The following is a 21,123-nucleotide window of genomic DNA, read 5'->3' on the forward strand; positions in this document are numbered from 1 at the left end:
AACTTGAGTTAAAGCCCTGCTGCCCCCCACCCGCGTCCTCCCCGCCCGGCCAAGAGGGACTTGCACTGCCGCCCCGGCGCCCCGACCCCGTCCTGCGGCCGTGGGAACCGGAGCCGAGCCCCGGCGGACAGAGGTCCGGTCCCCGCTGGATGAGGTGGGGATCGGGCGATTGGCGCCCATGCACTTTCTGTTTAGGAAGAAGACAAGTAACCAAACCACGTTGTCAAACTGCTGACCCAAGGGGGAAATGAGAAGACTGTGTGAGGTATTGACCCGTCTGGGAATCGATACAATTTGTCTAATGCAACGGGGGATCGGGGGTTAAGTATATGTGAGGGAAGAGAGGATCCATTTGCTGAGAGAGAACGGGACAGCTACACCTTGATACCAAAAATACGCCCCCCCGCCCCCCCCCCCCCCGCCTCCCGCAGCAGCAAGCCCGGCAGCGGCAGCAGCGAGGTACGAGGCGAGGATCCAGCTCCCTGCAGACCGTCGGATCGATGACACCGTATTTGCAAAACCGGCCAATCGATCCCACTTGGCAAAACGACTGATCGATGCCAGCTTGCTCGTAAGCCGCTTGCAGAACTACCTTCTCCCCGCGCTGCTCCAAACGCCCCCCCCCCCCCGTTTTTCTTGCCGTTGGCTTTTTTTTTTTTTTTTTGTGAGGGAGAGGAGATACTTTTTTTTTTTCCTTTTTTTTTTTTAACCCCCCTCCCCACCCCATCGGGGAGTCAGGCCCATCGCAAATGGCTTCGTTTCCCGAGTCCGACTTCCAGATCTGCCCGCTGTGCAAGGAGATGTGCGGCTCGCCGGCTCCCCTCTCCTCCAACTCCTCCACCTCCTCGTCCTCCTCGCAGACCTCCAGCTCCTCCGGGGGCGGCGGCGGCGGCTCCTCCTGCGGGGGCCCGCCGCGGCGGCTCCACGTCCTGCCCTGCCTGCACGCCTTCTGCCGCCAGTGCCTGGAGGCGCAGCGGCACCCCGGCGCGGGGGACGCGCTCAAGCTGCGCTGCCCCATCTGCGACCAGAAGGTGGTGATCTCGGAGCCCTCGGGCATGGACGCGCTGCCCTCCTCCAACTTCCTCCTCAGCAACCTGCTGGACGTCGTCGTCGTGGCCGCCGCCGCCGACGAGCAGAAGAACGGCCGCGCCGCCGGGGCCGGCCCCGCCGCCGGCTCCGGCGCGGGAGGGGGGGGCGGCGGCGGCGGCAACAACCGCCACCACGGCCGCCCGCCGCCGCCGCCGCACCGCGCCGCCGCCTCCTCGCCCGCCGCCGCCGCCGCCTCGGCCGCGCCCTCCTCGACGTCCTCCTCCTCCTCCTCCTCGGGCGGCGGCGGCGGCTCGGCGGCGCTCCTGCTGCGGCGGCCCCACAGCCGGCAGGGCGAGCCCCGCTGCAGCTCCTGCGACGAGGGCAACGCCGCCAGCTCCCGCTGCCTCGACTGCCAGGAGCACCTGTGCGACAACTGCGTGCGGGCGCACCAGCGCGTCCGCCTCACCAAGGACCACTTCATCGAGCGCTTCGCCGCCGCCGCCGGCCCCGCCGCCGCCGGCCCGACCGCGCCGCTCGCCCTCAGCCCGCCCTTCCCCGCCTCGCCCTACAACATCCTCTCCGTCTTCCCCGACCGGGCCAGCTACTGCCAGCACCACGACGACGAGGTGAGCCAGAGCGCGGCGCGGGAGGGGGCGGCCGCGCTCCCGCCCCTCGCCGGCGCCAGAGGGCCCCCGCCCGCCTCGCACCCTCGCGGCGGGCGGGCCGGCCCTGAGGGGCGGGCGGCGGCAGGGAGCGGCCGCGGCGTTTCCTCCGCCCGCGGGGGCCCTCGGGTCTTGGCCGCCCCGCGGGGCTCGGGGGCCGGGGGTGGTCTCGGGGGGGGGGGGGGGGGGGGGCGGCGGGAGCCGTTAACGGGCCGGGGGAGGGCGGGCGGCGGGGCGGCGGCGTCCCCGGGCGCCCCGCTCCCTCCGGGCACCGCTCCGCGCCGCCGCCCGGGAGGAGGAGGAAGAGGAGGAGGTGAGCTGGGGGTGTGCGTGTGCCGCTGCGAGGTGCGGGAGCCGCTGTCCCGGGAGGCGGTCGTCGCAGCCGCGGGCTGCCCGTGCGCGGCGGGAAGCCGGTAACGCGGCGGGGGCGGGGGGCTGCTGCGGGCGCTGCCTTTCTGAGGGAGCTTGTCGGGCGCGTACCGAGGGGCGGCGAGACCGTGGAGATGAAAGCGAGAGAAGTCTGGAGTCCCCCAAGCTCCTAATGTTTCTAATGCAGAGTTAAAATTACTTTGTGGAGTCTGTTTTGTACCGTGTTCGGCATGTAACCTGTCAAAGAAAAAAAAAAAAAAAAAAAACAAAAAAACAAACAACAAACGAATAAATAGGGAAGGCAGATAACTGTAACGAGTAAAGGACTTTTTTATTAAAGGTAGTCAGAAAGTTAGCAAAGATGTTCATTCACCCTTGACTATACCAGCTACATCTCCTGGTTTTGGGTAGCATTTTAGCTGCCTCTCTGGTGCAAACGAGAACTTTACCCACACAAAAATGGGAACTTGCTTTACATAGGCTTAATTTAAAAAGCTTTGCTCACAAGTTTTGTTTCTGATTATCCTAAGTATTGTTTCACAGATCTAAAAGAGGCTGAGGCTTCTTCAAAATGTGCTGGAAGTGTCTTAAGTTTCATTGGGACATAGTTTCTTGCTGTGATAGTTTGAAACTTGATTTTCATCTGGAACTGGAAAATGGCCGTCTGCTGTTCCCCCCCTTTCTGCTCTGGGGGGTCAATGCGGGGGATTTTGCTGGAATTTTCCAGTAACTTCAGTGTTCGAGGTAGTTTCCTCCCAGTATGAAATCCGACAGCACAACAAGCCGCTTCAGGGGAAAAACCTGCCTGAGGACAGGGTAGTACTGAGTTTTCTGTGGGATGCTTGCTTAACTGATAGATGAAGGCGTTTAGCCTAGTGAAGTGTGGTGATGCCTTTGTCTTCTTTTCCTATCTCCTCCAATGCTGTTGAACCTCTGAAATAGTTTTCTAGAAAGCTCTGGAAGAGCTTTTTCTGTTTCTTAAAGTTGCTAGTGTCAGGACAAAGGATTAATTTTGTGGAAAAAGAAAAACCTTAATTACTTTTTGGGGGTGGGGTGTGCTTGAGGGGCAAGGAAGTTTAAAAAAAACAAATAAACAGAAATGAAACAAACAAAAAAAACCCCAGCAATCTTAAGGCAGTTGGGCTGCTTACAGTTTTTAGTGGTATCTAAGTATCTTCCTGCTAGTGGGCTTCCTAAAGAACATACGTAATACTGAATGCCAGAATGAAATGAAGTATGGTATTCTTAATAGGCTAAAAAAGCTGTGTTTCTGCATTCATTTTGGAGTATAACTTTGGACTTGTGGTATGGGCTAAAAAGCTTCTAGTTCTTGTGTTATCAGTATGACAAAACTTCTTGTTGAAACGTGTAAAATGAAACAGCGGAGGGGTGTTGGTCGTAGCGTAGAATATCCAGCTTCTAAAGCAGATGTATTCTCTACCACTTGGTGAAGAGTAGCTGGGACAGGAGCTCCAAGGGATTTTGTAGACTTAAAAGCTTAAATTGCAAAGGGAAAAAAGACATTCTAGCCTTGCTTAAACTATACAGTTTTTCTAGAAGGGACTTCTAAAAAAGCTTGTTAATTCATTTTGCATAACTAATTTTATTTTCAACAGTGTGCATTGAAAAGAGTACATGTCTCTTAGGATTAGTTTTGGGTGTCCTTGCGTCCTGTAGACCTAGAAATTGCTTTAAAACAAGTGAGCATTTTCAAGCTTCAGCTCCTGTTGAGAAAGGCTTTTATTCTGCAAATTAATGATCTACTACTGTTCTTGATTAGTGAGTTTTGGTGGTTCCTTAATGTAGGTGTGCCTGATCAGCATTTGCAAGTATCTATTACTCAGTCAAGGGGAAATGTTTGAGAGATACTATGACTGTTGGGAACAGTTTATACTGTAAATCTTTCTCACTTCCACTAAAAATGTGGGCGAGGTGTACAATTTTTTTTGAGAAAGGGTGGCTGCAAAACTGTGAGGGTTATTGCTTGTTTAATTCTAAGAATGCTATTTACAGCCTCATAAAATGAACGATAATAGAAAGGCAGCCTTCCAAGAGAGTACTTGAGTGATGCACTAAGTACTTTTTTTTGGCTGTCTAATAGTGTAAAAACAAACCTAAAATGCAAGGCTGGAATGGAAGCTTAATATTAGTAGTTATAAACTCTGGTTCTGCTCAGTATGTAAGTGGGAAAAGATGGTGACAGAGCAGGATATTCCCTCAGACTAATGTCATGCAGGTAAGTTTGAGCACAGGCAGATCTCATCAGTACGCTGCTAGAATAGTAGTTCTCTCACATTCTGGGGAAGGAGAACTCCACATCTATCCACCCTGTTTGAGATCAGTTATAAGGAGTTTGACCCTGTCCCTGGGGCTTTTCTGGGCCAAAGCAGCTGGCTCCCTTATTTTCTACCTCTATACCTACAACATAACTCCTGTCCTTCCAACATCACTACTTCACTTGTTACTTTTGGTTCTGTTCCTCTCTGGTCTTTCCACCCCTCCTCCTGGGAAGCACTGTCCATTCCCCATAACTCTCCCTCCTTCCACCCCCATTTTGAGACTCCCTCAAGTGAGGAGGGAAATAGCACTGTGGGTGGTTACTTACTGGGTGTTCCAAGTCTCAAAACAAGACTACAGAGATGCATTTCCAAGACAAGATCAATATGGTTGCTTATCCTTTCAATGCAGAGAAATGCAGATTTCAGCTCTTTACTGGGATGTCTGGAGCAGTCTCTTTTTAGTTGAGCTGGTTCTGGTCTTAGTTGAGCTGTTGACTCATGTAAAACAACAGTAACCTGTTGTGTGCTATGAGTACATACAGTCACTGACAACAGAGAATGTTGACTGTTACTGTAGTGGCAAACATTAAAGAAAGTGGAACTCTGAACACTGCTTTCAGGGTGGCTGGTGCCTGCAAATAACTACAGCGATGCCTGAAAGGAAAGCAAGTAGACTGTTCCGGGGGGGGGATAGAGGGGGGAGCAAAAGCCAATCTTTTTTTGTCATAGAGCTGCTGTTGAAACCCAGTCTGGTTGCTTACCTCTTGGAACTGCTCTGTCTGAGGTAAAATGCTATCAGAGCAGCAAGGGAAATGCTTAATCTCAGTCAGATGTTTCAAAGCATTCTACAAATGTAGCAATATTTGTGTTGCAACCCTGAAAACTTTCTTCTGTGTGACCATGTTTGTTCTAACATTGATAATTCTGTCCATACAGTAGTAATGTGATGTTATTGTCATAAAGCTGCTAGAACAGGACTGTAAACTTGAAAAAGGTTTTGCCTTAGTCTGTCCATAATTAAATCAAATATGCTAACTGATACGTCAAAGTGTGCTTGATGGTCTCATCTCTCAGACTGAGCACCTCTGTTTTTCTTTTCATAGAATTCTCAATAATAGGCTGCAAACCAAACCAGATGCTTAGAAAATGTTGGAACAACTGTATGATACTTGGCTTGTATAGATAAACTACCTGAATTCAAATGAGTTTGCCGTTGCAGAAAGTGGAAAAGGCCACAAGTCTCAAGTTAAATAATGTGGGGTTTCCTTTATGCCAACTCTCAGCTGCTACATGCTTTAGTACCACTTGGTGATGATGGTGGTGGATGGTCAGAACAGTTCAAAAGCAGACTTCTGATGCTTTCTAGGGAAAGAGCAGAGTTGCCAAATTCAGTCAACTTAATGGTCTGTGACCCCCTAGTTCTCATATTGCTTTACAGATTCCATTTTAGAAGTGGTTCATAGAGTACAAGGCAAACCCTGTAGCACCATGGCTCCCCCCACTGCAAGAAAGGATTTTAAGAGTTCTTTCTTCCCTTGCCCTTAGCCACGCTGTTCCTTCCTTTTGCTTGCATCAGTTCTGGCTTTGGTCAGATTCTTCATTGATCAGACTAATTCACAATCTCAGAAGTTTCTTGCCAGATCAGTGGGTTGAAATGGCTCATGGGGATATCGGTGCATGTGGACAAGACTGGCTAAAATTAGATTGCTATACTGAATTCTGGAGTTGCATATATTCCTGCATTTATTGTCTTTTTAGACTACAAAAAATTACACTTCTTATTGTCTCTCAGACTGTAAAAGGTGCAACTTTTGAAGGCTTGTGTATGCATAGGGGAAGGCATTCAACCACAAAACTGTCAGCTGAACTGAAAGCTACGTATCCGGTACCTTGGCTAAATTTACTGATTGAATTTATACCTAAGCTGCTCTAATGTAGGAGGGTAAAGCTCTGGTTTCACAATAAGGGAGCGAGCTGTCTTAACATCTCATGGCTACTCAAAGAAGGAGATCTCACTTCCTCCTCTGTTCTCACCAGGCTTGGTTGTGTGCACTCAGGAGATGCTTCTGTGAGCCAATTTGTCTTGCTTAACTTGATGGAAAACTTTTTTTTCCCTTATTCCTTCTTCTAGCATTGATGTAAGTTTATTTGAATTGCAGAGGAGTCTGGCCCAAATTGAACTGGTATGAGGGAAAAGGAGGAATAGTGTGGCTAGGAAGGAAGGGTAGGTTTGCTGTGGTCCCTTCTGTGTAATGGCTTGCCATTGCTGCCAAACCCTGAGCTTTACTCCATGGTGCTCTTAATGCTGTCCACCCACATGTCTCACCAAAACAGTTGGCTAACAAAAAGGGAATATGCCTGTGTCCCCACTTCTGTGTCTCTTGCTCAAGGGCTATTTATATGAAACTGCAATACATGATACAAATGTGATGCAGGCTCTTGCTGTTCGTTTTTCTAACGGCTAGGGTTTTTTACCTCCTAACAAAATGATTAAAACTTGTAGGAGTGCATTCTGGAGGTGCTGGTCTTAATGTAATACTTTGTGTTGCTGCTGTAGTTTCAGCTTTGGAGGACAATGTGCACATCACCTAGAGAAATTAATACTTCCAGTCTATGTAAGAAACTGCATATACTTCTTTATACTGATGCACCCTTCATTTATTGTACTTGCTGTGTCTTTTTTCTTCTGATATCAAACGCACATGCAGGTGCCCAGTCTGAAAGACGGCACTTTGGATTCAGTTACTGATGTTTGTGTTTTCCTTTTTAAATTTTTCCTGGTGAAGAAAGAAGGGCTGTGAGTTGTTTTGTTCATACATGGTCTATGTGATGTGGACTTAACATCTTTAGAACGATGGTGGGTTTTAATAATCTCTAATTTCACACTTTTTTCTTTTACTTACAAATAATGTTCAGATCTGGTGCTAAACAGGTCACCTCTTAGATTACTTTGCCTTACTTTCCTTTTATGCCCCTTCCCCAGCATACCTTTAGCTCCTGGCTTTTCCGTGTATGTAAAGGTATTTTATTTAACTGCTCTTTTGTAAGAGAATGAAAACTTTGCTGGGCTTAAAATAGCTTTAATACCATACTGGACAGAATCAAAACCTTCCCTCCTTTCCCCTGCTTTGCTGTGACTGACATTCAAATACTCTCAACATTTTAGGGTAAATACAGCAAAGTTGTTGGTGTTTTGTTTTGTGGGTTTTTTGTTTTTGTTGTTTGTTTTTCTGGTGATAATCTGATACCGTTACACTAGTGGCCTAATTAAACATGACTTCAGATAGTTTCCAGTGAGTAAAAATTGGAAGAAACAGAAATGCCTTGTCTGTTCAGGCAACTTTCCTGGACTGTTTTTACTTTGAGAACATCTTTGAAGAACTAACAATATCAATATAGTAGAAACTTGCAGGCTGCAGCATAGACCTCTTGAGGTTATAACAACTTCCTTGAGAAGGTAGGACTGGAGATGTACATACAATAAATAGGCATGAAACTAGTCTTATTGTATACTGACAATTTTCTCTAACTTCAGCTTTGCTAAAACTGATGTCTTGAAGTGTATCTCATAACTTGGAGAGAGGGTCTGACTGAATTTTTGCCTCAATTTAGTAACGAAATCTTGCATCATGTGTAGGAGTTACTCTTTTCAGCTAAATCTTCAGAGCATGTAAATATGCTTTTGCTAGACCATGTTTCCTTAGAGGAAAACTACCTAGTTCCTCTGTTTTAAAGTTAAGAAGGTATCATTCCTCTTTCAATACTGTCTTGACCCTGTCTCTTCCTAGTTCTCCTCCCATACTCCCTTCCTTCCTGCAAAGCTGTTGGTGTCTTTCCATCAGACAGAATAGTGATGTGTTGAGAGCACAGATCTTAAGCTGTACGAACAATGCACCAAATGCAAGACTAATGTTACCACAGATAAGATTTCACAGAAGGGGTTTATTGTCTTTAGCTGTAAACCACTTTCAATAGAGCAGTTACAAATATAATCTCGGATCATAATTATGTAGTACATAATTTTTAGTAATGCTTTTACCCTATCATTCTAAGTCTTAATTAAAGTGTAGAAGTACTGGATGGGAATGGGACTACTGCCTGGCAATGCAAGTATTGGTTAATGTAATGAATGGATGTCCTTGATCCTAAAATATATTAGGCATATGTCCTTGTTTTAGCTGTTCTCATCATGGGCTCAGCTGCAGCTCCTTCCACGGGTTGTTTTCTACTTTCTTGGGCTGTGCTTGTTGAAGGGCTATGTGGGTGGGATGGGTTTGGGCCTCTTATCTAACAAACTGCTCGTGCATCCAAACCAATTTTGAAAGTCGCAGGAGTAGAACAAAAACATGTTAAAGAATCAGAGCAATACTATCTGCTGACTGGTTTTGAACTGGAGTTCAAAAGCTTTTTTACTATGCAATATTACTTTGGACAACTTTCTCTTCCTCTTTCCCCTTCCCCCTCCCACCTTAAAAAAGAGAAATTTTATGTGGCTAATACAGCAGTAGTACTTCTTTCCTGAAGTTCTTTTGACTCTAAGCTACTTTTCTTCCTCTTTATCAGCCCTCAACAAAATAACAAAATTTTCAACTGTGGAGTCCACAGCTAATAATCTTATTTAGGAACTAAAAAATGCTGACCAGCTTTGAATGCTCTAGCCATTTAGTATGGAAAGGGGTAAAACTCGGTACCCACAGAAGAGGCTCACGATTATATGTTCTGTGTTTTCCTACTGTGCTACCTCTTGGATATGTGTGCAATGCTGCCACTTCCTCACAAGAATTAATGCATAGCTACATGTTCAGCTGTAAGAAATAAGAGCTCCATTCCTGTTATTTCACTTGAGTGTATAACATGCATTTCTAAAACCTCAGATGGTGAGCTTGTTGGATAGCATGATGTCTGGTCAGCAGTTTTCCTACATATGTAGGTGAAATATTTTTGAAGTGACTAAGACTTGAACTGGAAACTTTAAATGAGAAGCTTATTGTTCTATGATTCTGCATACTTTGTACTATATGCTTCTGCACTGGTGCTGACTTGGAGAAAATGGCTTACCTTCCAGCAGTAGGTAGGCAACTTGAGGCAATCTCTAAACTTGTCTCATTAGCAATGGGTGCAGCTCACTTCTCAGAGGTGAATATTTAAAATTTTGGGGACTGTGAGGTATGTCTTCAGTGCTATAGTGGAAATAGTCTCTTGCTGAACAAAGAAATGTGGAATATCTTAAACTTGTTCTGAAATGGACAGATTAATCCAATCAAAGGCTGTTGTCCTGTTGTTACCTCAGTAGTTATGTCTTACTCCTGTTTGTTACTATGGTATAATCTTTACTAAGATCACACAAGTAATCCCCAAGGCGCTCGGTACCAGTACTTTCCAGGACTGTCAGAATGTGACTGCCTGACCTTGGATCTCAGTGCTTTGGGGGAAGAAGGGTCCTTTAGTGAGCTAAAGGTAATAGCTAAGCTTGTGTTGCATCATTTTCCCTTTAATGTTGGTCTCCATGCATAACCAAAATATTTAAAGGTATTTTGTCAAGTTTGCTAAACCTTATCTTTTCTAGTTGTTTGCTTGTATTACATGCTCATCCCATACATTTTGTGGATAGCTGATGTTATAAACTACCATCTCCTGTAAATATTTCCTTTCCCTAGTTAAGGTATTGTAAATGTACAGAACTACCAAATACTGTGTTTGGCTGGATTAAAAGGCTGGCAGGGACCTAAGACTCAGAAATGTGACTTCAACAGGATCCTTGGATGGTAATGTTAGAGCTTGTTGTTGTATCTTCCCCTTGTCCCATGTTGTCCGGGGTTTTGAGAGTTCCATTTGCATGTTTAGGTACTTGCTGTCCACAGTGGCAGGCATGTGCTAGAAGACTAATTTTATACAGCCTTTTGTTCAGCTGGTCTTGGTTAACAAAAGGCAAACTATTATTTAGGGGAAAATGTCAGCTATCAAACTTCAAATCCTCCCCTTTTTCCCTCCCCCTTCACTTCAGTGCTTCTTGTTACTCATGCCATTCACACTGTCAGACAGTTACGTGTACAATATAAAAATCCCTAGCCTTAAATCTTTGGTGCGAGCAGAGCTTGAAAGCTGTCTGCATTATGGATGCCTTTAAGCTTTGTAATCCAACCTAGTGCTGCATCAAGGGACTAGAGAATGCTGCTGCCTTATGTAAGGGTTGGTAGTGTGGTCTGCGCATCGCCAGTGAACTGGTCCCTGTCGCGTGACAGGGGTACTTACTATTCCTGATTTTCTGTAACCTTGAGTAATGCTATGCTAGGTGATTGAGGGCATAAGAGATAACAATAAGGTAGCTTCTAGGAGCTTGCTGTTGCTGTGTCTTTTTATGGTTTGGAAGTCAACTATATAGTTTGAAAACATTCTAGTAAGTGCATGTGTATGTGAGGCAGAGCAAGTCCGTTACTTTGAGGAAAAACTTGTTAGAGAATGGAAAGAATCATGCCTCCAAGCCTTCTTTTTTCCTTTAAAAGCAATGCTGGGAGAGAGTTAAATTTCACCCCCCTGCAGCACACCCCGCCCCCACTGCTATATATGGTGTGCCCAAAGGCACTGGAGATTTAATACATTGAAGTTGGAGCGTGAAGGGGGTCTGCAGGCTGCTAGACAAAGTCACTCAAATTTCAAGAATACTTGATCCATACAAGGATGTTACTTGAGAAAGGCATGACTTCTTTGTAAGAAACTCGTTGCCAAATGAGCCAGCTGAGTGTGTCCTAAACACGGTTTTTGTGGCTGGATGAGCAAATTGGAAGCAAGATTTTCTTTAATTGATGACTGATAAGCAAGCCAGCTAAAGTTGTTGTAAGAACCATCTCCCTTCAGAGAACAATGGTTATTTGTAGGGGAAAATGAAAATTTTGATTCTCCCACTGAAGTGCTTGCAAGTTATAGAAACTATTGTGCAGATAACTAAATTATCTATTGCATCATATTGAATTGACTGAACACTAGACTAAACAAGTGGGAAATACAACTTTTCCCCCTCTAGTTACTGTAGAAGCAGCTGTAATGTCGCAATGGTGTCCCAACACAACGCATTTGGTGTCAACTTCTGTTAAAGGCTTTTAAATGGATGGGCAAATATTTTGGGAAGAGAGGAGGGACAATTCATGAAAAAATAAAACCAAGACAAAAAAAAAAATTCAGAAGTGGAAATGTCAGGCAGTGGTCTGCAGTGGATTCTACCCTGAAAGAAATAACCAAACTACCACCACCACCACATTAGGGAGTTAGAGGGGATGAAGTACAGAAGAATTACTGGAACACTGAGGTCCCAGTCTTCCCAGTGCTGTTCTTGTACTTAATAAAATGGTAGCAGGAGGAACATGTAATATTCTTCTTGCTTCTTCCCCTCTTGTACTTAATACAATTGTAAGTGAGGAGGTGGATGTAATAATCCCTCCCCAATATCATGGAAACATTGATAAGATTAGAATTAGGAATTAGACTAGGGTTATAAATGGTGGCAGCTGACAGTGTCCCAAAAGGTAACAGTGTGCCCTTTCTTAGAGTGAAGGTGTCATCTGCTTTCTCTGTTCTAGACAATGTGTATTTTAATCAACAGTACTGTTCCGTGGTAGCTCTTGCTCTTTTCTAGCATTACTTATTTTTTCAAGGACTCTGAGCCTCTCACTAGAGCAGAGATAACTAACATATGACCCTTGAGCTTTCTGTTGCTGAAGCATGGCTCCCTTACTTGAGTTAGCATGTGTGGTTAGTGGTGGGATGGAGGTTAGTGGGCAGTCTAAGCAGGCTGGTGTGAGTGGAAGCAAGCCTCTGGAGGGTCTTGAACTGACTTCCTCGGCATAGCTGGCATGCTGCTGGGGGCTGTCTGCTCCAAACCTCAGGCTGCTCTTGAAAGGTGCTTTTCCCAATGACAGACTGCATACAGATGCATACAAATTTGCTATACTTGATGGGATAAGTTTTAGATAATTGTGCCTTGTCAAAACAAACATTTTATCTTTGTGTTATTGCCTTTCTCGCAAAGGTGATGTTATCCCATCTTTGCATCTTGTCAAAAAGTAGTTCAGTAAGTACCTCTGAATCTGAACTGTTAGTCTCTAAACAGTAGCAGCTGTGTCAAGCCAGCCTAACTTCTTTGTCTTTGTACCAAAGACAAGTGGAAAAACCTCTAAGGCAGTGTTCATGTGAGCCTGAAGGGGTGGTGGTGGGGCTTCCATTCCGAGTGGCTCTCTCTTGAAATAGTATTTTCAGGGAGCAATTGTATGCTTTGATTGCATGTGATGCTGCTAGTTACAATTAAAATTTCTTTATGATCTAGGAAGATAGGTCTTCCAGAGAACTACTAGAGAGATTCTGCTGGAAGTTCTGAAGCACTGCAATTAAAATTAACATCGTGTGTACATTCATTTTGCCTTCCATGAGCCTTTGGCATTGACCAGGTATAGGTAAGGTCAGCATGTCTTTGCAAAGACTGGAGCAGTTGGGTTCTTTGGCTGGCCACTTAAGCTTGTAGTGGCATACTATATGCTCAGGCTTGGATTAGATCCAAAGGCTCTTCTTTCACCTGAACGCTTCCTTGTCAGTTCTTTCATTACTTTTCCTATGCCTCTGAGTCCGTGAAGTGAGTTCAAGTAGTACGTGATTACTGACAGTATTTACTAGTGTTCCTATCTTGGTCTCTTGGCAACAGTGCCAAAAACTTTCTACACTGAGAGTAGAAATGGAAGAACCTTAGTTTAAAAGTGCAGGTGTTGCCATGAAGCTCACTTTTACAAACTGGAACAAAAAAATCATCACCTTGAGCCATTCTTTCAGTTAATAGTTTCATTTTCATATCTCAGTCCTTAGATGCTGCAAGCAATTGAATTTTATTTATCTACAGAAAAGACCATAATTTTTATAGTTATAGAAGTAATTTAGGGTGTTAAACTACTCACTAGCTTTATTTTAATTGGTTTCTGATTTGCTCATCTAGCCACAAAAACGTTGTGTGGGGGACTTGCTCAGCTGGCTCATTTGGCAACCAGTTTCTTACAGAGAAGTTATGCCTTTCAAGTAATGTCCCCGTAAATACAATTCACAGTTAGCATTTTCATTCTGTATATGTCACTTCTGAAACCTATTCTTAATGCCAGCCTACGCCATTCAGCAAAGAACAGGGCTGTGAAGCAGCTCAAGCTGATGAACCCCCTCAATGGTGGGGACTCCAGGCGGGATCCAGGCACAGAAAGTTGCATTCCTTATGGGGAAGGGGAAGTGACATAGTGTTTGATATGCAGGCAAAGCAAGGTGGCTTACGCAAAACACAGCTGGTTGCTTCACTAGCCTTGGCACAGGTATCCCTTGTCATCTAAATCTGCGCCTCCTTTCTGCTTCAGCCTCCTTGAGACCATCTGCGTTCTGTATCTGATCCCTTCACACATCGATTAGCAACAAGTAGCAGGGTGAACTGGCTCAAATGTAAGGGGAAGGAAGCCAATGCCAGGCTGGCTGAAATAATTGGACAACTCTGCAGCTGAAGATGCTGTAGGGAAGAAGGAGAAAAAGTACTGAAGTTCCCTTTCTGTTGTCCAATCCTTCCCCAGCTCTGCCTTAAATCTAACAACCCAGACTTTGAAAGGGAATTAAATAACTTGGATGCTTTGAATGAATTTTTGGTTAAAGCCATAGTTCTGCTTTTCATTATAAAGCATTCTTGTGACTAAACATCTCGCTTCTAAGTCTTCTTTTTTTGCTCATGCAAGTCACTGTCTGAACATGGAGCACGTGTTCATTCCTCTCAGCTGTTTAGTAATATGCTTTTTCTGTTGGTATTCATTTGTCTTCATTATATATTGTCAGTACACCTATATAAACATCATTTTTATATAGTATTTATGAGGGTTTGGCTAGCATAGTAAGACTTGACTTATTTTTTCCTAAATGAAAAATAAATCTTGACAGTTAATCAATCTAGGAATAATGTATTGAACCAGTATCCTGTCAGAACTGCTGTTTTATTCTCACCAATGTTCAATACAGCTGTTTCAGAAAAAAAAATTGAAAGCTGTATAGTGTATATAGTTCTGGAGTAACTGGTCCACAAGGTATCCTTCTATTTTGATTTATATCTAAAATTATCATGGGGAAGTCTTGAAGATGTCCTGTCTTACACTCTTTAACATTAGTTTTCTAATATGAGCAACAGAAAAAAACATGGTCTCAACTGAAAATAACACAGTGCATGAAATTTAATATCATCTTGGGCAGAAGAGACTACAGTATTTTCATCAGTGTTTTTATTGTTTGAAGTTTAAATTCATTTTAATGCCATCCAAGGAGGAAACCTAAAAGGAAACGCTTCTCATAAGCTAGGGGATAGATTGGAAAGAGGAAGTGTTGCATGTTAAAACAAAAAAAAAATAGTTATACTTACCAGCTGAGATTATTATGTACTATCCAAATATGCTATCAGCAGGTGAGAGACTCACTGAAATGGTATGCTGTCTTGGAAATCTTGTTTACCCTTCCAGGTATTCCTCAGCATACGAGAACAGTGTTACCTTCTTGCAGAATTCAAGTGCATTTGTATATGGCTTACCTTGGGATGGAAATCTGACTAACTACTCACGATAATGAGTATACTCTCATTGTAACCCTATTTTAGTTGTCTGTTCTCGGGGAGCTGACAGAATTTGGTTTATTCCTTGCTTTGAGAACAATTATGTCATTCTATGTTGTGGCTTATGATTTTACTACAAAGCTTGCTGGTATGAATTTTCCTAAGGTGTGTGCAAAGAAATAGTTGCCACCTGTATTAGTGGATTCTCATTTTGGAAATAGATTGGCAATTTTCCATTTGGCTCCTGTGGCAGAGATACTTTTACAGACAGCTATATAGTCCCTTGCCCTAAGGAGCCAAAGTACGGGGAAATAATCCAAGGTGACTTCCACAGCTGTAAATTGAGTAACTTGTTTTTGGATGCCCATGTTCTAATGAAGTAGCACATGCTTTTGAGCAGCATGATGTGAAAAGATATAAAATACTATACTTGTGATCTAAGAAAGGAAACTCTTCTTCAGAGACCCCTGTCTGACCCAGGCAAACTGCTGCCAGCAGTTCACTAGGAGCAAATGGCTGTTGTTGAAAGGTACTCTCCTAAATCAGTGAGAGTCAGAATATCGTGGTGTGTGGGTTGTTTTTCCCCATTTCATGTATCTGTTTTCCTCCAAGCAGGGGAGACATTCCTGCCAAATATGTATACCATGGCTCTTTTTCCACTACAACTAGGTAGAAATGCTTTCAATATGAAAGACCTTTATAAATCAAAGTTTAAACAAACAAAAAGAAACAAAACCAGCCAAACAAATTCTCAAAACACCCAGCTCTCATGTGGTCAAAGAAGCCACTTCTTGGAGTAAGCTGACTTGTTTCATGTTTGATCCCATATGGAGTTACGGAGGGAAACCATTCCTTGAGTGCTTTTGTTAAATAAAGCTGTTGCCATGAATTAAGCAACACTGCCCTGGAATGTTTCTGATCATGGTCTTGCAGAGCTTGTGACCTTTGCACTGAACATGTGAACTGAAACTTCATCTTCCAGTGTTCAATAACCATGTTAAAAATTCAGAGGTGAGGCAGTCTTGGGATTTCCTTAGGCTAGCTTAAATGCAAAGTGAAATTTAAGTACTGATTTATACAGTTACTCTTCCTCTTTTGTAAATTTAAGTAAAATTGGAAAAGCTAAAATCTTTATTCTGAAGCTGAGACTTCTTTGTCAAGTTAAAAAAACAAACCTGCATAGACAATCTCTTACAATGCTTTCATTTATTGGAGCCTACTAAACCACTAAAATATTGCTGCCACCTTGTCTAGAAGCATCCAGTTACTATTAATCTGGATGTTTGTAGTAGTATACTACTACTGCTACTTAAAAGCAATTGCTTTAACCAAGAACTGGATGTAGTGCCTGAAGAGGCTATTCAGTTTAACTGGGCTGTAGCTGAAAGGGAGAGAGGAGCAGTTTAAAATCTGCACCCCTTTGCAATGTATCACTGTTGGATGCCACTGGACTTCCTACCCTACTAGAATGCTATAAACAATTATTTTAGCATATTTTTAGCAAATCTTATTTACCAGATAGAAACACTGCCACCTCTTGGCTATTCATTGTCCTGAGCTTTTTTTTAAAAAATACTTCTAGTTTCTTGTGATGTTTTCTGATGCTGTGTTTCAGAATAATCAGGTGGTTTTGTGGTGAAACTATTAATATCACATACTGTAGACTTGAGATTTTGTATGGAAATCTTAATTGTTTACTGATTCTACCCTGGAAGAAAAGGAAGAGGGGGGTGTACTGCTTGGTTCTGTGACTCTCAACTCTTCCTGACCCATCTCTGTCTATACTTTGCTTGAAAATATACTAGGCTAAGATGGGCTTCTGTCCTTGCTAGATCAGCTGACCAGACAATTTGGCAACAGTGCTGGCATCTGAAAGTAATGTCTGGCACAAGGGAATTCAGCCTTTATGAGCCTAAAAGAGGATTGACAAGATATTTCCTACTGATATTAGTTTCGACCAAATTCAAATAAACAATGTTGATTAAATTCTGAATTCTGCAGAGTTGGGGAAAGAGGGTCATGTTAGGTTCTGACTATGTTTCTGATAGCAGTTTCAGTGAAGCTGACTTGACGAGTTGTTTAAAATATTGCAGCTTTAGTATTACCTATATTGTGTGGGGTTGTAATAATTAACCCTTAATTCCAGAAGACTTCCCAATTGAGAGGAAAGTTATGCTTCTACCCAAATGCTTTTTCTTGCTGTAAGCACCCTTGTCTTTTCCTATAAATGTCCAGTGTTGTGCTGGCCGTGTGTGTGTCTCTGGTCGTGCAGTGAGCCTTATTCCTGAGAACGCATAGAGAAGGGTGACTTCTTCAGCCCAGTCAACCTGCCAAATATGAAACCAGCCTTGAGGAACACCCCTGAGGCTGGCTCTTACTCTAAAAAGCCAATCCCAACGGTGTGCTGGAAAGGCTTCCTGCTTAAAACCTGCCCAAGTGAGAAAGAAGTCTGACTTGCCACTTCTCGGAGGGCTTTTCCCATAGAACAGCTCTGGTGCAAAGCAGTAACACCCGTAACCCAAAGGGCTGTAATACCAGTTAGTGCAATCCCCACCCTAAGCAGCAAGTTTTAGTGGAATGCAGAAACTTGAGACAGAGACAAGGTGCTTATAGAACATGAGAGGACTTCAGTGGTTGAGGGGGATTGTCAGGACCCTGACATCCTGACTTCTATATTAGCGAATGGAATTAATTTCTTGATGTGTAACTTAAGCTCCATGATGGGGATAGAGGATCTGGGTTTCCAGCATCTGTTCAGAAGTTGCAGCTCAAAACCCTTTCCTGAAGGCAGTCTCCTTCTTACACCCCCTATCCCAGCCCCTTCAAGTGTGGGGGTGGGAGATCACGGTGGAGAAATGGCTTTGCTCTGTTGTATCCCTATTGTATGCACCTCTCAAAGATGAGGCAGGTGTAAATCCAATTTCCTGTGAATGAACTCTCAAGTCTAACTTCTGGGATGGTGGTTTGGAGTCTCTTGTGGGAGCAGTTCAACTTTATAGAGCAGAACCTGAGTGACTGGCCCAAGAGAGCAAGGATGAGCCTGGCTTCCTCATCAGTAGGAGAGGAGGGGGGGGGGATCTGGGGTGCCAGTCTGTGCTCCAGTGGCTCTTATTTCATGTCACTAAATTCTTTATCCTGAATTAAAAAAAAAACAAACTCTGACTCCTGTATTACTGCAGTACAAACTAGAAAATAAGCTGGAGTTGCTTAAAGACATTGTAGCCATAGCAAATAAGGTTTCACCGTGCAAGCTATATACTTCCTTTTTCCACATTTTATGGTGAGGAAATAGAAAAGGGCGAAAGATACTATACAAGCTTTACTAAGCCTTCTCTCATGTCTTGACTTTTTGTAAGCGCTATCAGTTGTCTAGCTTTGTGAATCATAAGGTTTAGAAGAGCTCTGAAATGTCATTCTTGGATTTAAATGGCAAGTAATATGACAGTCCCAGGGGTTCCTAAAATATTTTTGTTTAGCAGCAAAAAAACCCCTATGTTGTGTTCAGTTTGGATGGGATACAGATTAAAGGTATATTGTGCTGATGCTGTGTCATTAATAAAACTGCTATTTAGTGTCTGTTTTCCAGCATCCTTATTATTGCAGAGTCAGTCATACTGGATAAGCAGCAGTGACTGATTTTTAAAATGGAGGCTTGCTGGAGGGAGGAAGGATTGGCAAATACGGTGCATCTGAGAATTACTGGAAAACAGTAATTTTCAGTAGTATTTTTGTAGTGGCAGATTCATTAGGATAAAATATTAACTGAATAGTTCTGGCTAATTTGTGATAAAAGTGAACAGATAATGGAATTTTCTGAATTGCTTGCAGCTATTATGATGGCTAAGTATTTTGAATGGAAGAACAAAAACCTACCTTTAAGATTTTTTTCAGTCTTTTTGACAAAGCTTAAGAGTTTTTAACATCTCAAAACATGTTTGACCTCCCCACCCTTAAGCCATTTTGACACTCTTTACCATTGCATTTCAACAGGAAAGAAAGATCCTTTTTATAGCCAAATGGCTTCCTCCTTCTCTTCTCCCTCTTTTCCCTTCCATCCCCCACCCCAGAGTGCCTTTCTAGTGCTCAGGCTTCAGCTGCTGCCTGGATACTGGCTACATCTGTCTTGTTTAGATGGTCCTAAGGAAAAACAGCACAGAATGTGACCGGAGGGCCAACAACAAGATATGTTTCTTTTCAAATTTGAAAGGAAGCCCTGCACTTGCTTCTGCCTGTTTGCCTAAACTGTTTTTAAATCAATCATGGCTAGAGCTGGTAAATGCCTTCTCTTCCCTCTCTCCCTCTCTCCCTGAAATGGTCAAAATCCGAAACATTTGAAAAGTCTAATGAATTAAATGTGGTGGTGTTCCCAGGACTGTTTCCCCTTGTACAACTTCCAGTTTGATGAAATAAACTCTTTTTTTATGGGCTCTTGCTTTGAGACAGCCATTGGGAAAAGTTTCAAAGAGGATAGTGTTGCTCTGGGTGGAATTTGGAGGTTTGCAACTCCATAAAAATGTTTGCACTGACAGCAGATTGGGCTTTTGTACTTGAATTAGAAGGGACAGCATTAAAAACTGATTTTTGGGTCTGAACAGTGCTTGATGTTTTGTGGGGATTGTCGTGTAAAAGATGGTGACTGTCAAGGAAAGAGTAATTATGCGGGGCAGATAGAGGACAGTGTAGTTCCTATTTTGGGGGGAATTTTCTGATACTTTAGTGCAGGATGAAGGCTGGAACAATGACAACCTATGCCGGTCAAAAACGATCTTATAAACTTGCGGGGTGGTGGTTCTGTTTTTTTAAAGGTTAATCAGCCGCGGGGGGGGGAGTAATGCGACTTGATCCTGTTCATAAAATTCAGCTGTAGTTGAAATGGATTTGCCCTTGTGATAGTATCTTGCTGCACACAAAATAAGAGGAGACTGTCTTAAAACATCAGCATGTTCTCATGCATTTACATCACAACCTCTGTGTGTCTGGCTCTTCTGAGGTGCTAGCTTTTGGTTAGCAGTCCCTTTACCACCCCCCCACCCTGGATAATGTGTATTATAATGAACTGCAGGGAACAGAGGAGAAACAAATAGCAGCCACAGAAATAGCTCTTGTAAGAACTCATGTTACCCCTTGTTTTAATAATGGTTACTACTACTTTTATCTGTTCAAGGACTTATTAGCCATTTCACTTTTAATAGGCTTATGTTGCAGTGAATGGCTGTAGATGTATGAGCTCTATTTTATTGTTCATTGTCATGGGATAAGGACAAATAAGTATGCAAACTTAGGAGATGCAACCTAAATAGTTTGCAAGTTACTGGTGTGACAGAGGTGTCCAAGAACTTGGTCCTTTAAATTTTGTGGAAACATAGCTAGAGTGAGACTCTGGGTTTCATTTCAGCATTTCCTCTGTAGTAACAGTGCTTGAACTTTGGAATCCACTTTCCCGGCTTTTGTGTGGGGAGGCAGAGCAAAATGGATGTTTGCACTGAACTCAGCACGTGCACTGAGCTTCAGATAACAATTATTTGGCTTTTTAACATCCTTGTATTTGGCATGTTGAACCAGCCACACGGAGTTGTCCTACGTATTTGCGCACGAGGTGCAGAAGAAAGTAACCTGGTAGCTCGCAGGAGCTTTAGCTTTCATTACTCCTGTGTTGCTGAAAACTGGCTTGTGATTCTGTGCAGAGATGTATAACAACCTAACCCAGCTCTGAGGGTGCTTCGGCTTGTGTTGGGGAACAAAGCTTCTGAAGTGTGTGTCTAGGATGTGTTAATAAGGACAGTCTCTACCTCAAGGCAGTCTCTCTTACTGCATGTTGCGGAATTTGTTGTAGAAGGGGTCATTTAGGCCTAAAACGAAAGGAATGTTTTAAAAATGTGTTTTCCCTATGAAAATGTGGATTAAATAGGGAAATGGATTTGCAAAAGGTGAATTTAGTAACTCTGACTCAATTTCCTCCAGACTTGAAGGGCTAAATTTCTATTTCATTCACTGATTTAATAAAAATTAGTGGTCTAACATCTGTTGATTCCCAGCAGACCTGAAAGAGGTCACAAACTGGAATAAGCTGTGCCTGCTTAACTGTGCCTATACTGGTGGCATTTAAGTGCTGGCATAAACTGACACGTACACTAGCTGGATTTTGTCTTTAAGTAGAAGAGCTGTGGAGCCTGCTGAGTCCAAA

General features: G+C 43.5%; 1 protein-coding gene across 1 annotated transcript in view; it reads left to right on the top strand.

Moving 5' to 3' along the window:
* Positions 1-286: 286 nt before the first annotated feature.
* Positions 287-21,123, top strand: part of TRIM71 (tripartite motif containing 71) — a 58,088-nt gene continuing 37,251 nt past the window's right edge. The window contains exon 1 of the mRNA XM_030009435.2: positions 287-1,655. Coding sequence (XP_029865295.1) covers positions 750-1,655 — 906 coding nt within the window. The 5' untranslated portion in view covers positions 287-749. The remainder of the gene's footprint in view (positions 1,656-21,123) is intronic.

This window comes from Aquila chrysaetos, chromosome 3, assembly GCF_900496995.4.
Source record: "Aquila chrysaetos chrysaetos chromosome 3, bAquChr1.4, whole genome shotgun sequence".
Lineage (NCBI taxonomy): Eukaryota > Metazoa > Chordata > Aves > Accipitriformes > Accipitridae > Aquila > Aquila chrysaetos.